At 44.2% G+C, this 17,908-nt stretch overlaps 1 protein-coding gene across 2 annotated transcripts in view; it reads left to right on the top strand.

Annotated features, from left to right (window-relative positions):
* Positions 1-16,402, top strand: part of fam49bb (family with sequence similarity 49 member Bb) — a 29,745-nt gene extending 13,343 nt beyond the window's left edge. For both annotated transcript variants that reach the window (XM_084033936.1, XM_084033937.1), the window contains 10 exons: positions 3,649-3,731; positions 4,789-4,910; positions 5,801-5,906; positions 9,304-9,443; positions 10,854-10,931; positions 13,155-13,271; positions 13,358-13,437; positions 13,515-13,641; positions 13,989-14,059; positions 15,609-16,402. In XM_084033936.1, the coding sequence (XP_083890062.1) occupies positions 3,659-3,731; positions 4,789-4,910; positions 5,801-5,906; positions 9,304-9,443; positions 10,854-10,931; positions 13,155-13,271; positions 13,358-13,437; positions 13,515-13,641; positions 13,989-14,059; positions 15,609-15,672 (978 nt within the window). In that variant the 5' untranslated portion in view covers positions 3,649-3,658 and the 3' untranslated portion in view covers positions 15,673-16,402. The remainder of the gene's footprint in view (positions 1-3,648; positions 3,732-4,788; positions 4,911-5,800; positions 5,907-9,303; positions 9,444-10,853; positions 10,932-13,154; positions 13,272-13,357; positions 13,438-13,514; positions 13,642-13,988; positions 14,060-15,608) is intronic.
* Positions 16,403-17,908: the final 1,506 nt, after the last annotated feature.

Genomic DNA, 17,908 nt, shown 5'->3' with positions numbered 1-17,908 from the left:
CACAGGAAAAATAAATCACACCACTTAAGTGCTCAGTAGTGGAATTAAATATTTCCCCATCGTCTCCAGTTGACTTCATTCGCCGGCTAATCCGCTGTTTTTGGTGCATTACCTCATCTGTATTAATATATTCATGTGCTTTCAAGTCCTACTACTACTGTACTCACTCCTCACCCGGAGCTCGCCTCTGATTGGCTGCTGCAATGTTTTCAATGGCACCAAATTTTTTTTGACTCCATGGATACAGCGAGCTGTTGGGTAGATCGGCTCAGCCAATGGGAGAGCTGCGCGGGCTCCTGCTTGTCAGATTCTGCCCCTGGCCTTAGAAGCAGCCCTCCCTCCCTCACTGCCAGCACGCAATGGCTCAGTGGGGGGGTTCAAAACAACAACAAGGCTGTCGCCGGCTCTCGGCGGTGCCCCTGACATGCCAGCACTACTGGGTACTACCACAGCCACTGAGGGAGGGGGGGGGCTTCAATTCCTCCATCTCTCTGATACACTATCTGTATGCTGTCAGCCAGCACTTCATCCTCTCACTTACTACGCTATCACTAAGCAACCAGCTACTCATTTACTAACACATTATCTTTAAAGGGGAGTTTATGGAAGTGGAAGAGCAGGATATTAAAAGCTGTAAAATGTACACATTTTTTTTTCTAGTGCTCTTGAAGATTCTGTGATGGACTTTGAAATGCCGCCACGCAAATCCCCCGTCCTTAAAATGACCTCATTTCAGGCGGCACAAGGGAGCAGCGCTGGGCCTGCGAGGCTGCCAGTGCCCGCGTCGAAGCGCCGTGAGCCCTGGCAGCTCTGCCAGCCAGCCGGTCGGTCTATCGACCTCGGTCTGTGAGCGGCTGAAAGGTGGCAGTAGAGGACCAGAGGAGGCCCGGCGATGATGGGCAGTGCCCGCATCATCCGGCAGGGTGAGGGGGGTCAGTGACAGCTCTCATCCCTTCTGAGGCTGGATCAGGTGCTGCCTTCCGACAGCCAGCGAGGTGCCAGTGCTGGCACAGTCAGACATTCAGGTCACATTAGTGGAGGGGAAGAAGACGAGCCCGGACAAGGCAGGTGGGTCTTTGCAGGTGGTCACTGGGTCAACAGTTGTTGAGGCGGCTTTCTAAGCAAAACAAAAAACAAACCCAAAATAGCCATACAGAGTTTCAAACGGAAAACGCTGCCAACTTTTGTGGTATAAATTTGAGCAAATTGCATTTTCTGTAAATGAAAAAAACAAATATTTACAATTAACAACATAAAAAGTCAAAAATAGAGCTGCAACTAACAGCTGATTTAATTTGTGATTTAGTCTTTTTACGGTCCAAAACTGGTAGATCACTTTACTCTCATGGAAGACATGAAAAAGAAGCAAATATTAATGTTCAAGGAGCTCAAACTAGATGATTTTTAAGAAAATTACTCTCATTCAGAACATTGTTTCAGCTCTAGCCAGAAGTATGTTCTAGTTTCTCAAGTGTCACCCAGTTGTGAGTGAACCCGAGGAAGCATTAACATGTCAAAGTCATTGCCTGCTCTTTTACCGTCTATTATTAGACGTGTCTATTGAGTAACTGGTTACACGGAAAGCAGTTTGATAAAATCTTTGTGCTCAAAGTGGCGTTGTGTAGAAATTGGCCATGCATCACTAATATTTTCTGTTGGAGTAAGGACACGACCCACTCTGTCTTTTTTCAAGATGCAAGACACTCAACCTCACCCCCCCCCCCCCCTGCACGGTGCATCTCATGCATTTTAAAGCCACTCCGTCTAACCCTCTGCTCGTGACTGCTGAGTGTGTACTTTGCTCTGTCGCAGCACCTCCCCGTCTACCAGCATTACCTGCACAGCCGTGATCGACCCCGTCACCGCGAGCCCCTCACTCAGTCACTTTAGCTCTTCACCTGTCACTCATCTCGGGTGACATCTGCCTGCCGAAAGTTTAACCTCATCATTATTCCGCGCCAAACCCTCTTGAGTGTCCTGCCCGTCTCCGCTCTGTCACCGAGGGTTAAATCAAGGCTGTCGACGGAGCCCGCCGCCGTTTCTCTGCAAACCGCCGTCGATCCGTGGCTCGTCATATGTCTCCTGATCGTCTCTGGTTTCTAGGAGCGAGCAGAGGGCTGTGCAGGGCCGTCACTCGTCATTGCTGACATCACAGCTGAGGTGTATGTTGAGTGTGGACGTACAGAATGTGTGTGCGTCTCGACAGGCAGCGTGACTGTCGACACACCAGTCTTCCTCGGTCATCTTCCTCTTCTTTCACCTGCAGGTCACCTGAAGTGTGATTGACCCCATCACGAGTATGAACTCCAGTGATATAGTCCAGCTGTTTGGGACAGTAATGTAGTTAAAAAGTTCTTAAAAGTGTGAATGTTTGGCCGGAGGAGGGAGGAGCTCGCTGTGTGGCGGTGGTTTGTTGTTGGTTAGTCATTTCTGGGTGAAAAGTGGTTCAGGTTCTTTGGTTTTGCTGCAGGATCTTAACTCATCCCTTCACACATTAACCAATTTTTATGGATGGATGGATGAATGGCATTTATCAAGATACAAATGTAAATTGTATTTTTGTTTGGGTTTTTTTTGCATTGTTTTTCAGAAAAACTATTGTAGACACTTTGACCTTGGAAAAATTGTGCCATTTTTCTTTTTTTAACGTTTAAACAAATGCATGCACAAAAAGTAACAACAAATAACTGTTATTTGCAGCCCATTATTCAGTATTCAATTTTCAATTTTCTTTATTTATTAACCTGCTGACTTTTTTTTATCTCAATTTATTGATGTGTAACATCATTTTCCCTGAGTATTCTTTGTTTCAGCCGGCCAACAGTCTTAGACCCCTGAATAGTCGGTTTACTGTCAAATTGGGGGACATTTTTGCTTTAAAAATAAATAAAAATGGTGGAGCAACTATCAAGAAATAATTTCTGATTGATTTTGTTGATCTTTTCAGCCTTATAATCGAAAATGAGTTACAGTTGTACTTCCTCATGGAATTCACATGTTTATTATGATGGTATAGGCTATGCACTACCGTCTGTCAGTAACTGCTCTTGCAGTAAATCGAAGTCTCTTTACCACATGTGCTTATGTTATTAAGCCATATTAATTATTAATGTTAAGTTTGAGCTCCTATGACAAAGACACTGCATTGCACTTCCTGAAGACATTGTGCTTCTGCAGAGATCATAAACGGGTCCTCTTATGTTGCTGCATGATGACTTCCTTTATACCACTTTAATTGGATATGTCCCGTTACGTGCCGCCAACAACTACTTTCTACATGTGTAGATTTCCCTGCGGTGGCTTGTGAAATGGATTACTTTGCATACAACCGCATGTAAATGGTCACGATTGCTGGGAAGAGACTTAACAAAGCAGAAAAACGTAAACTGAGTAGGGGGACTTTTTTGGTTTGACATCTGGTTTGGTCTTGGCACAGGAAATACACATGGGAGGGGGGGGGGGTCCGAGGGGAGCGCTGGTGCCTGTGAGCAGTGGGCACATCTGGGGCACCACAGAGTCCACGAGGCACCAGAGCAGCGAAGCAGAGCGCGAGTGAAGTGTCATGGATACAGTGGAGTTTAACCACCTGCTCACTTTACTGCTGCATTCCTCTCACTTACTGATTTTTCTCTTTTTATTGCTCAACAGGTATCGTAACATGGGGAACCTACTGAAAGTTCTGACTTGCACAGATCTGGAACAGGAGCCCAATTTTTTCCTAGATTTTGAAAGTGAGTTCCCCCCCTTTTTTTTCCCTTTTAAGTAATCGCTCCCTCTCCTGATATCGGTCGCATGAATATCTTACCATAACATTATCAACTCTCAAACTCCTAAGTCTTTTCACCCCCCCACTTATCTTTAACACTGTGTTCTTCCCAGCGGCGAAAAGAATCACATCTACCACCAGAGCTTCTGCACTTTCCATCAACCTGCCTCTTCCACACCGGAATGTGTGCAGAATATCAATCAGGGCAGAGTTGCAGCAGAGCCCCCTCCTCAAATATAAAGCACTGAAGTTCAGCTGCTGCATAGCCTAGGGCCTCTGAACGCGGCTTGATCCTGTGCTGTAGTGTTCTCACACTTGGCAAACCCAGAGACTCAGTCATACCTTTAGAGAAAACAATGCCTCTCACTCTTGCACTGTTTCTAGGTATATATTTTAAAACCCTGATTATATATCCAACAAATACCTTGTATGCAACCCTAAATTTCTACCACATTCTCAGCATTGTATTTTACAGAATGCCGTTACGGCCTGAAATCCGACCTGAGGGAGACTCAAAACGAATATATAAATGATGATTTTCAGTAATTAATAATGAATTAAGACTGTAGCTGCCGATATGGGATGTGTTTAGGCACTTCTTCTGCGGGGCGGCATGAGTTTACAGTCATCACACTTGGCAAGGTGTTCTTGCTTCAGGTGGTGGGAAAGGTTCATTGTGTTCTTCAGTGCAACTTCTCACCAAAAACAACCCCTCTACACCCAGAGTTGTTACAGAGAGAGAGTGTGCATGAAGCTTTTTCATTTGTCTTCTCTTATCTTGCTCTATTTTCTTCCTCTCAGCCAGGAAAGTGGGTGGCGTCAAAACTAAAGCACTTGGAAAGATGAGATTATTCCAGCAAACTCATTTGCATAATTAAAAGTTGCACATTATACTGTTTTTATTACATTGGGGGGTATTTGCTAGAGTTCCTAGAGCTGCCTTTTTACTGTAAGTGTGAATATGGATGAAGAACGGATCACATTTGCACACATGACCTTGTTGTTGTCGTCCTTTATTGCAGATGCCCAGCCCACAGATGCAGAGCGAGACGTGTGGGAGCAGGTGGACGTGGTGCTGAAGGATGCTAAGGGGATCCTGGATGAGCTGCAGGCGTATAAAGGAGCGGGGCAGGAGATCAGAGAGGTACGCCTGATACAAGTGTTCACCTCCGACTGGCAGGGCACAGAGCTGCTGCAGAGTTGGGAGTGACTGCTGTGCAGAGAAGGCATGGAAGAAATGCTGCGTTAGTTCACAGGGGGCCTTTTTATTTAGAGTTCACGAGGAGTGGAGGTGTAATTTGGTACTATTTTTATCAGGTTCGTTTTCAGTAATGTCTTTTTTATTGCATGTGTCCTCTTGGCTGTATCACCACAGTGTCAGTGGATCGTTCTTGGTTTAAAACTGAAGTAAAAAAAGATTCTGCTTATTTATGTATTCAACACTAGAGAAATGTTGCATTTAACTGCCAACTATAGAAGTATTGGCAACCCATTTTTGGTTTCACACAGACCTTGAGTGAACATCATGGTGCAAATGTGTCAAATACCTTCTGTAGATTATCAAACTTCAAAACTACATATTCCTTTTGAAAGGAATACTCCTATAACGGCAACAAAACTAGTGCCTACATTACCCACAACGCACCTCCACTGGAGACAGTTTGGTCATTGTGTTATGTTAGTGGCGTGACATCGAACCGCTAGAGATGAGGTGTGCTACAGAGAGAAAACTCCCTCCCTCCTACCTCCAGATGGTTTTCATCTTTAAACTTGAAGTCTTCAGACGTGACGACACGTGATGACATTTATTCGACTTTGCGTGGCTCCCTCTGGAGCCACAAAAGGCTTCGCACAACTTTTTCCACATACGCAGTAGGACTCCCCAAGACCTTTTAAAGAGACTTTGATGTGTAAAATCGGTGGCGTTCTCCTAGATCAGCGTCTCTACACTCACTTATGGGTGCTTTGAATTGTATCACACTTTTTTATCTTTTATGTAGTTTAAGTATGTTGTATTTTTTCGTGTATTTCCAGGCGATCCAGAATCCAAATGGTGAGGCGTTACAGGAGCAGGCGTGGGCGGCTGTAGTTCCCCTGGTGGGGAAACTGAAGAAGTTCTATGAGTTCTCCCAGAGATTAGGTACGTTTCTGTCTGTGAAAAATTCCAGGAGTGGTTCTCACACTCGTGGTTCTCACACTTGTGGTTTCCAGTGGAGCAAGCTCAGGTGTTCTGTCAGATTTTGCTCAACCACAAGCAACGTTATGTGTGTTGCCGGCACCGCAAAGTCCCAACGTGCAATAATAGAGCCAAAGTGAGCCAGAGATGATACCGTAAAGGAGGAATCAGACGTCCTTTACGTTTAAAGGTCTTTTTAAGTGATTCCTCAAGAGACGCAACCTTCATACATGACCTTAATTGTTGGCATGTGCATCTGCAATATTGACTGCTGAGCTGCAAAAGTCAACAGACATGCGACACACACACACACACACACACACACACACACACACACACACACACACACACACACACACACACACACACACACACACACACACACACACACACACAGGAGCGACAACATGCACCCCAGCCTTATATAAACATGCTTTGAAAACCCCCATAGCCGTGCGTTTCTCAACATGCTGCTTGCGTTGCACTGTGCACTGACCTCTGTAGGATGGGGCTATAGGTTGTTTAATTAGCATGGATACAGGGGGAAGGGGGAGGAGGCTTACTGCTCCCTGATCTTCTTATGACCCTGAGGGTGGAGGGAGGGGGTTTAGCCCGCCATGCCCTGACGCCCTCAACCCCGTAATCCCAGTGGCAGTGGAGAAGGTAGTCAATGGGAGTAGTGGGCGATGGCTGTTACGTAACGAAGTAGGCCACCTCCCAGCCCCGGCTGCTGCTCTATTTCTCCGCCTTGACTTTAGGCTTCAGGGGCCGCGGTGGCCTCCGCAGCCGTCTGTCCTGGCTGATATGCACGAAGCTGAAAGTCCTTAACCACAGGCTGGTGGATCCGCAGAGCAGCGAGGATGACACGATATTATGAAGGGAAGAATATGTAATCAGCTTTGCATTGGGAATGAAGGGAAAGACTCCAACTACGAGCGTTGCATTGACACTAAATGTGACTTTAAGTCTAACATTGCTGACAGAACCGATGTTCTAGCTACAAATCTGCCTCAAATACAAGGTGTTCTCCTCATATTGCTTGTAATCAGTCAAAATGGTCAACCCCCAGTATTAATTTTACCATAACAAAGCAATAACATTTGAGAAAAAGGAACCTGTAAATATGTTTGCCTGCCTGGAATCCAATGTGATATCTTAATTATCATATTTTGTTTAACCAATAGTCACAAACCACAAGCGATGCACTTTACAGCGCTCAGAGAATAGCAGCAGACGTTGCACATTTTGAGAAACAATTGGTCAGTTATGCAAGTACAATAGCTGTTGATTACATTTTTACAGCTGTGAAGCTGAGTCAACTAATTAGCTTTGCATATTAAATGGACAGATTTTTCCTGCTACGACTACTAGTTCTCGCATCGACACCCCAAAATATTCACCTAACAGGAAAATATGAATTTTATATAATATTGGCAAATATTGACATCGCATTAATGACAATTTTTGCTTGATGAATGAAATGAATTGGTTATGTGAGTGACAGCTGTTCTGATTAGTTCTTTCATTAACACTCAAATTTAAGATGACGGAACAATATACATTTTCTAGCGACAGACCTGCCATTTCTTATCAAGGTTTTTGCCGCCATTAGAGAAACCGATCTGATTTAGAGTCAGTCTGGTCCGTCAGGAATTGCAGACCAGACTAAAGTCCCGCCATGCTCTGACCCTCCCCTCTCGACGAGTAAAGCGCCTACGTGCCCGCATTCTGCTTGCCTGCTCTGCCGTGACCTGATGAGATCAGACACCCCCCCCCCCCCTCCGCCTTTCCCCGACTTCCCGCCATACTAGAGTGGCTCATTTCTGAAGGCCTGAAAGCAGCTCCATCTTAACTTCTGTTTTGACTGGGATGTAGCGAAGGGTGGGGGGCGAGGGCGGTATAAAAAAAACAACAACAAAAAAAACTGCACCACTAAGGCCATTTTTAATCAGCCGCTTCGCTGCAAACGCTGGTCCAAGCAGATGTGAGTCGTTACTGGATGGCAAACGTACTCAATTTACTGCACTGCACTGCCAGCGCTCTGTCCGTCTACTGAAAGTCCCCTCACGATTATCTTAAGTAGACCGCTGTCTGAATCCGTCCCTTTTTCTAGGTTATGCCAGCATGCTCGTCGTCATACGCCATTGAGAATTATAAAGTACACTTGGAATCATCTGAAGCGCTCATTCGCTCGCGCATCCGATGTGGAGCTCGTCTCGCTTATGTCATTATTGAAACCTCTATTCAGCGTCTAGACTGAATTCTGAACACATCGTCTGCATCTATAAATAAAAAATCCCCCCTGGGCTTTCAAGGATTTACATTTTTTTCTCGTTTTTTTTTTTTTTTAAAGCAAGTTTGTGTAATATTACTACTTAGACGGAAGTTATTCACTACATTTCACTTAATCGTTGTCGGTCTCTGGGTATGTCCGTGCATGGCCGAGGCTTTGTATTTACTTATTGTCAAAACAATGAGTGTAATCCCGCTTGAGTGAAATCCCGTTCACCCCCCCTCTCCTCCCCCATTTCATGCCAATGAGATAATTAGTCCCATGTCTCATCTGCGTCTGAGCAGGAAAGCCTCTCGGCCCCCCCTTTGCCCCCCCCCACCCCTCCCCACACTGGCACTGGGCCCTGGGCAGTTTGGGCACCACCGCTGCCCCATTCTCCATCTCTGTCCTTATCAGGATGCTTCAGCTGGCTGACGCAGGACGCCGATCACATATCTGACTGTGTTATGATCCACTTTAGGAGCTGTTGTTTGGCCTCATCCACATGTAGATCCCACTGTTGCACTTCCTGAGTTTTCACACGTTTTTAGTCTTGAGGGTGGTAGCACTTCGGTGGGGCGACTAACTCTCCAACACACTGATTACATGCGTTTTATACCAAATTATGACAATTATTAATCACTTAATTGGGAAAATTCTAAATTATTTTTAATAACTACTCCATAAAATGTGTTTAAATGTCCCAGAACCCCAGGAGAGATCTCCCATGTGCTTGTTTTGTCCAACTAACATTTTCCGTATACAACAATATAGCAGAGAGAAATGGCAAAATCCTCCCATTGAGAAGCTGGAACCAGCAATTATTCTCCAAGTATTTTATTATCAATTGATGAGTAGTTGTTAGTTGCAGCCCTGTATTATTTCTCAATTGATTTGACTTTCTATTCTGCGTTTTATATCTGAATATACATCCTTACTGCATGCTATATGCAGTATTTAATTTGCTTTGACCATTGCATGTATGTGAACCATCATTCAGCTTCACTCTTATGACCAGGAAGTCTTGAGCCAGGTTTCCATCTTTCCATGTTTTAGTGGTTGAAATGCATGTCTCTCATTTCTTCACAGAGGCGGCGCTGCACAGCCTGCTGGGAGCTCTGACCAGCGAGACGTACGATGACCCCACGCAGCACCTGGAGCGGGAGCAGGCGCTGGCCAAGCAGTTCGCAGAGATCCTGCACTTCACACTGCGCTTTGATGAGCTTAAAGTATGAACACCTCTTTCTCCAACATATCCAACATAAGTGTCTGCTTTTTAAACCCCAAGTTCACCTCTCAGATGTTGATCTAAACCCTGCACTTTTTTTCCTCCCGTGATACAAACCAGACCTCTTTAGTCTCCTTGCAAGCTGCTGATGCCACCGCATTGATTTTAAACTGCAGCCAGTGGGCGCGTGATTAGCATTTAATTAGATTCCTGATACTGCTCTGCTGTTTGTAATACAGTGTATGTCAGGGAAATGGCTAATAAGGGTTATAGCGTCTGCAAATCGTTGTTGTCCTGAGTCGAGGTGTGAATAATGTAGCAGGTTTTTAGAAATGATGGCGGGGTCGAACTTGAAGAACTCAGAATTAGGGCACAAACACCCAGACTGCGGTTGTTGGTTGAATGCCCGTTGTCAAAAACAGATTTGTGTGATTGTCATCTGGTTAGACAGTGGGTGAACTGGTTCCCCCGGACCCTCGCTCCTTAGATACAAAAACTTTAAAAAAAACACACACACCCCCGACGGCCCCCAGGCGATTCGCTGCAACGTCCCAATTAGTGCCCACTGCCCAAACTGGCAAGATGAAAACACGAAGGTAGGGGGTGCAAGGTGGCATGCCAGGGCTATTCATCAATCTTTCACACCCATACACGGGCTTCTGACCTAGTTAAAGTGTCTGTGCGGCGTGCAGCCCCTCCCTGGCGAAGCAGCCTGTCTCTCCTGGTGCACACAGTGGACACAGACTGAGTACCAGTCTATTGTAGCGGGATTAGCATGCTGCCAGTGCAGCTTTGACTGTGACAGACTCGTACAGGAATGAGGATAATTAAACACATGATGAGCTCTCACTGGTGGTGACGTTTTGAAAGAAGCTCTCCTATCGCCGGCTTCTTTTTGACGGGGGGGTCAGTTTGGCTTCGCGGTGAAACCAGATGATTTATTTATGTTTTTATGAATCAAAGAAGCCATCTGACTCCTGTGGCTTTTATCTAAGGCTGTACGTTCCTTAATTAGACCCTTATACCTTTTTTTCCCGTCAGCTTTATAATTGTTGACCCTCTTGTCACAAGCTATACCGATTCACAGCCCGACTGCGGCGGCAAAATAACCAAATTGTTCCCGACAGGATGAGCAGGGATGTGGATGTAAAGCGGGGATGAGTGTCAGAGGATTCAAATCCAGTTGAGCAAATAAAAGTGTAATTGTATCCCGTGTTCCTTTCGTGTAATTTCACCCCAAAGCTACGTTTCTGCCTTGTTGGCTAAAACATCGTGTCAAGACGATGGCGTATTTGATCCAGAACTGAATGTCCTGCTGCAGGCGGGGCCACCTACAGACATGCAGAGAACCACCCCCCCTCCTCCTCCACCCTCTATTGAGATGCATTTCTGTTTGTGTGCTTTATTGCAGATGACGAATCCCGCCATTCAGAATGACTTCAGCTACTATAGGAGAACCCTGAGCCGAATGCGGATCAACAACGTACCGGTGAGCACATCACGTCCCTCCCTTCTCTGGGAGGCTGTAATCAATGTTTGTGTAACAATGGATCAGCAGGCGTGGCGAGCAGCGAACACACAAAGACAGAATCATCACCCGACTCACACACTTTTAGGTCTTTCCACAGTTAATGCAAGTCCAATCTGATCAAATACATAAATGTGCGTCACCGTGATTGGTCTCTACTCGGACCTGATGTTGATTTTTAAAGCAGTCAGCTCTCATCACACTCACTTCAGACTGCAGCAGCAGGAAAGCAGGAGGCATAGATGAAGTTTCCTTTTTGTGCGAGCCCCCAGCAGTCAGGAAGAGTGCGGCAGGAAGCGTCTCGCTACATGAAGTCGGAGCCCCACGGGGAGTTTCAGGGAGTTTGAAGACAAAGTGTCGGGCAGCAGCGCGTGGCGACGGAACCTGATCCCAAATCAGTAGTATGGCCCGAACCCTCTGGAGATGAAAGGCCGTACTCCAGCTCAATGTGGAGTCTATACTGTAGACGACACCCAAGACAATAAAACCCTGAACAGTAGTCAGTGTTTCACATTTATGACCAGCTCGGGTCTAAAAAAAAACAATGTAAAATCTTATTTTTTAGGTGAACACATTTTTATTCCACCTAAAAGTAAAAATGTTTTTTAGATTTCATAAAACCACAGCAGCTCACTCGATAGTATGAAAGGGTTGGATGTTTCCTGTATTGATTGACAAATAGCTTTAGTATGAAATTCAAGGGCACATCCACTCTTGCATTTCACGCATGCTGCACTTCACCAGATATAAATCTTTATTCAGCAGCTTCAAGGGCATCTAAAAGATCCTTTTAATGCAGGGAAGAGTGAGATTTCCGTGTTTCTGTGTTTGCAGCATGAACTCCTCTTAGTTTTGACCGTCTGACAGGAGGTTTTATTCTCCAAACCAGAATGTGCCATTAGGCAAATGGGCCCAGACAAGTTGTCGTTAGGACCTGTCACCGCTGAAAGATGCTCAGACTGCCGTCCGCTCGCAAAGCAGCAGTCGCATTTTAGTCACCACTCAGACAACTGAATCATTCAGACATTTGAGATGAAACACATCTGTCCCCGCGGCAACAACGTCTTTGAGCTCGTATGTCATCATTTGTTGAAACATGAATTGGTTTGAATTTTTCGGGGAGATTATTCATCTTCTGTCAGCGTTCTCATGAAAAAAAAAAAAGGTAGGAAATGATGTTATTATTTAAATACGCAGACAAATTTAGAACAGGCTGTTCAACATACTCCTTGTTCTTTTGTAACCCGCCAGGTGTTTTCAATGTCTTGCTCAGTCTGAGACTATAAAGCAGCAGGATGTGTAACTCAGCTGGGAAACCAGGAGGAGCAGCCGGGCTCGGTGATTGGGTTTATATCAGTTATGATTTTATTTAATTAAATTCCTTTTTATGTGCGATCTATTGGTGCTGCATGACAACGACGAGCGAGAAGCCAAACAAAAGGTATATTTCCTGCTTCCTTAAGAGGCGTCGAATAAAATAAGCTAATAATGTCATGCATCTGTTTAATGGAAAATATATATTTCTACAAATGCATTAATTAATCCACATGGACTCTGAAAGACATGCATGATGATGTAATCTATATTGGCTGCTGTTCAAATAAAAAACAATTTATTTTATTTTTTTTTATTAAAGGTCTGCACATGAATTTAACTTGAGGTCAATGGCCGCTTAAACCAACCTAAATAATAAAAAAACTATTTGACTAATATTTAACGCAGCAGCATGGTCACATGATGAGATATTGATCCAGGTGTTCATCTATCGAGCAGCTGCAGTACGAACACACAGGACTCCATTTCTGCTTTTATTCTCTGTTGTCCTTTTCCTCTGCAAACTTCAAGAGCAAACATTACTTGTGGACGCGTTCAATAACGCATGCGAGTCCACGTCTTGAGCTCGGTCCAGACAGAGAGGCCTGGTTTCTATATTTAGTCAACTATTTCTGTAAAGAGGACTCCAGTTCGTTTTGACTCAATACACCAATAAAATGCCAATTTCTTGCTGCACGTTTGTCACAAAGCCTCCCTAAACGATCTTCCTCCGTTGCATCAGGATATGAGTTGGTCTGGGAAAGAGTGTTTGTGTCTCCGTTCTGTACTTGACCCTGACCTTTGACCTGAAGAGATGCAAGAAATGCAAGTTTCACAATAACATCATCATTATTTTTGAATGATTTTCAGGCGGAAGGTGAGAATGAAGTCAACAATGAACTGGCCAATCGGATATCTCTGTTCTACGCCGACGCCACGCCCATGTTGAAAGCGCTAAGTGACGGCACCACAAAGTTTGTATCGGAGGTGAGACTGACGGGAGAACGGCGTGAACAATGTGAACGTGTATGTCGAAGCATCCCCTCATCTTTTTTTTCCTCTTCTTTTTACAGAACAAGAACCTGCCCATCGAGAACACGACGGACTGCTTAAGCACGATGGCGAGTGTTTGTAAAGTCATGCTGGAAACGCCGTAAGTGCCCGGAAACGGAGCCGCTTCACTTCTTGTTGTCGTTTGCGTTCCTGCGTCTAATCCCCGCCTCCTTTCAGAGAGTACCGCAGCCGGTTCGCCAGCGAGGAGACGGTGTCTTTCTGCCTGCGGGTGATGGTCGGGGTCATCATCCTGTACGACTACGTCCATCCTGTAGGAGCTTTTGCAAAGTCGTCCAAAATCGACGTGAGTGCATTTAGATTAGAAACTCGAAATCGTGTGTTCACGATTTGCCGCTATGCATTTTCCAGCCTTTCCAAAAAGGATCCGATTATTTAGTTTCAGAAGAAAAAGGAAACACAAACTGCAACACTTTGTCATTAATTTTATCCCAAAAAATTAAACGTAACAACAGTTAGAAGTACAGAAGTATAAAGTAGCATTAAATGGAAATTCTCCAGTAAAAGGAAGTACTTTGAACTTGTACTTTTGCACAGTACTTGAGTAATTTCACCACCACTGGTCATGTTCGTGCCACTATCCCATTTCACAGCTTGCCGCATGAAGCTACTAGTTTTTTCCTTCTTCCACAGATGAAAGGTTGCATCAAAGTCCTCAAAGATCAGCCTCCGAACAGCGTCGAAGGCCTTCTCAACGCTCTCAGGTGAGTTCACGTCCACATCAAATCGTGTCTTTCCCCCTCCAGCCCAGCATGTAATGTGATTGTAGCTGCGGTTGTGGCTTTCATTGAAAAAAATGAACAGACCGCTCATGCTGTGAGTTGAATGATATCGGTGCCTGTTCATGAGCGGCAGACAGACCTCTCGGTTTATTTCACTCCCCCGGCCTTCAGCACAGTGACTCATTCTCTGCACCGTTCCAGCAGGGATTCGCTCAGCTGTGAGTGTCCCGTGCCAGATCCGGGTTGGGTGTCAAAGCCTCTCCAGAAAGACCAATTACATCTGACACCTCGTCCCCCTCGCAGTCGCCCCAAATTTCCCCACCGACTCGCCTAACGCTCACAGCTGCTCGGGATGCCCGGGTCATTTCTGTGGCGACCTCACATCTGTATCGCTCTGTTTCGGGGCCCGAGGCACGCTGGCTCTACCCAGTTTTACATGGAGTCACTCGCATGCACAAGTCACCAGAGCTTCATCTCTGATCGGACAGGAGATGACAAAATATTGTATTGTAGGAGAACTAAGTTAATTTAATCAAGTGCTGTATATTATGCAATAATACAATATGATATAGAGGCAAATTCCCCTCTGGTGCACCACCATAATACCTTACTTCGGCAACAATATAGTCATTTATTGATCCCATTTGAATGATTTTTTTGGACCATTTTGCCTTTTATTGAGAGGGAGAGAGAGTGTGAGAGTGAAAGGGGGGGAAAGTTGCCATTTAAATTGTGCCATGAATTACAAATATGATGTTTGGCAATTTAAAAGATCATTTTGCAAGTCAAGAAAGTTGCATTTTGTTGTGAAACTGTGTAAAACAGTGAAAATATGTAATTAGAAAGACTACAAGCCCAAAAGTCGGGTCGATAACGTCCCTCTGAAGCTGCGGCATTTGTGTGTTTTGTACTGAAACGTACTCACGCTAACGGGTCTTGCTCGTTTTTTCATTTCCCGGCTGATAAAAATGTGGTGCGTGGAACATAACGAAGTTAGCTAGCTAGCGTAGTTACCATGGCTCACTAGTTAGCTAGTTAGCTAGCTAGCTAGCGATCCATGGTAACTATGTCGTACGATGTACAACACTAGTGATATAATTCACTGAACCGTTTTGTACAAAACTGAACAGTACCTCACTACAAACTGCAACTTTTGTGACTTGCAAAAATTATGTTATAAATTGACAAATTTAATACCTGGAACAATTCAAACAGCATCCAACATAAAATCGCCAGTAAGTAGCTGTCACTCTCACCTGTTGTAACTCACTTGTACCACTAGGGGACAATCGTTTTTGAAATTGCACAGAAATCTCTCACAGTCAATGTACGTCCACTTTAAGTGCTGTCAGACAGTTTTAATAATAATCTGAAAAACAAGCCATTACTGAAAGGACACGACAGAAATGAAACTTTATACTTACCTTTCCCTTGTTCCGGTCTTTTTGTCGTTGAATGTCTCGCTCTGAAATCTTGCATTCCTGCAAAATATGATTTGGTCGCTGATGTTTTTAAATGTCGTCACCTGCAGGTACACAACCAAACATCTGAACGATGAATCAACCAACAAGACTATCAAGAGCATGCTGCAGTAGACTGAGCTGCTACGACTGCTTGCCTCACACCCTGCTGGGGGGAGACGCCACTCTCCTGACTGATGTCGGTGCACAGAATGTTTGTTTTGCTTTTTTCTCTTTTTTTTTATTATTTTATAATGGGAAAAAGAGCTGCAGCTCCGTCCTCTTTTATAATGCAAAATGCTACTGCCATTATAAACGTCTTTTTCTGTGCCAAAAAGATGTTTGCTGAGATGTTTTCGATAAAAGGCCATGCGACAGTGGCAGCTAATGGAAGCATCGTGGATCCTCTGGTGTTTTTAAACGTGTTTTTCCCTACATAAGGGACGGGAGTGCTTTGACTTGAAAATTTAAGAGAGAGAGATATATAGAGAAGTATATATTATTTTTGTTTGATTCGTTATTTAATGACAACCTCTGCATGATGAAAATTATGTCCTTTTTTCTTCTATTTAAAAAACCCCAATGGTTCAGTTTAATTTGTCTGCTCTATTGTGCATTACATGTTTTGTTATTGAAATGGTACTTGTCGAAATGAGATTTAAGAGTGCTGTTTTTATATTTTTTATAGGTTTTAATTTGTGCATATGTCGGTTTTCTTTTTTCATAGTTGTGTTGTATTTTTCATTTGAAAACTTTAAACTGTGATGTGTGCAAAATCAAATTAAAATTGGGAGTCTGTACTGTATATGGACAGTATGATGTGGCTGGAGACATTAAAAGGAGAACTCTTGTTTTCTACAACTCGCCCTGTCAGCTTTGGTCTCTTATCTCATATCGTCGTCTCTGGGTGGCTGAGAGGAAGTTTTTTTTTTTATCATGTAAAAAGCAGTGAAATACAGTTTCTCGCGTAAACCCCTTGACAGGAGTGAGGAAGGACGTTTTGGACCTCAAAGCTTGATGAAATACACACAGTGACACACACAGAGGCAGTTTATTTATCTTAGAAATTACCTCAAATACTACGACTGGTTTTACTATTTGCATTTTATCGTGTTTAAGCTCATTGTTTTGCTTCAATCTCATAGTGTCGTTTTAAAACCAACTGTACACTCGAAGGCAGTTGGAGACTGCTGGTGAACCCTGAAACAATGAGCAGCTGACAAGACGGATATTTCCCTCAGGAGTTGGTAGAGACCAAAAACGGAGCTATAGAGTTAATATTGGACTCCAGCAGGTGCACTAAGACTCCTCATGAATGCTAATGATGCACCGTAACCGCTGGATATTGATGTGAGTTTGCCATTTTAAAAGGTGATGCATTGTTAACACTCTGGATAAAATATCAGTGATAGCAATTTTAAGTATAAAACTAGGTTTGTGCAAACATAGTGTATTGCTTTTACACGTTTTGTATAGATTAAACAACTTCTCACATAGCCTAGCTACCATGTTTCCCCTGATTCCCAGTCTTTATGCTAAGCTAACGGCACAAACATGAAAATGGTATCAATCTAACGCTCGTTTATTTCTTAAAATGTAGAACTTTTCTACTGAGCGGTAATGAGTCAACATTAACAACATGACAGATACATTGTTGGAGAAAACCAGTTTGATTTTCCTTTTTTAGATAAAAGCATTTTTCCCTGACGTTCACTGAATGTGCTTTTAGATTTGAGCTCCATTTGCCTTTTGTATCCACTGTCGACTGTAATTAATGGCTCATTAAGGGACGTTGTTGAATGAGATCGATGACGTGGTCGTATCCGCCCCCCCTTTTCTGAATCCATTATTCCATCTTTCCACATTAAATCTTTTCACCTTTCACTCTCAGTAAGACAGAAACAGAAATATCCTTTCAGTTTCTTTTCAGTCCACTAACCTAACCTAATTTCTTCCCCTCCTTGTGCTTTAAAGTGAGAAGGGGGCTACTCTTGGGTGGGCACTGCAGCACTATCGGAGAACTTCTCAGGGTCAAAGTCGGAGAGGCAGCGGAGTGTGGATGGGTGTGTCCTCTGCAGCATCGCTGCACTAACGGACACGGGAGAGGCTGGAGACGGGAGGGAGGAAATAAAGTGCTTTAATCTTGGGTGGGTTTTAAAGTCCTTGAGGGAGCGGGTGGTAAAATATGGGAGAAAGGAAGCGCTGCCTCCACAGCTTGTGTTGCAGTTTTTCTTTAGATGAATGAATGCAGCTTAAATGTGGTTGTAGAGGATGCAACACTCGCCAAAAAAAAAAAACTGCCTGTTTGTCACCGTGACGACTTGTCGGTGGACAGCAGTGACCTTGTTGTGATCTCCCACCGTGACCCTCG

The sequence above is a fragment of the Eutrigla gurnardus genome, assembly GCF_963514095.1.
Source record: "Eutrigla gurnardus genome assembly, chromosome: 18".
Classification (NCBI taxonomy): Eukaryota; Metazoa; Chordata; class Actinopteri; order Perciformes; family Triglidae; genus Eutrigla; species Eutrigla gurnardus.
Note: the sequence above shows the minus strand (reverse complement) of the source record. Positions and strands in the feature narration are given on the sequence as shown.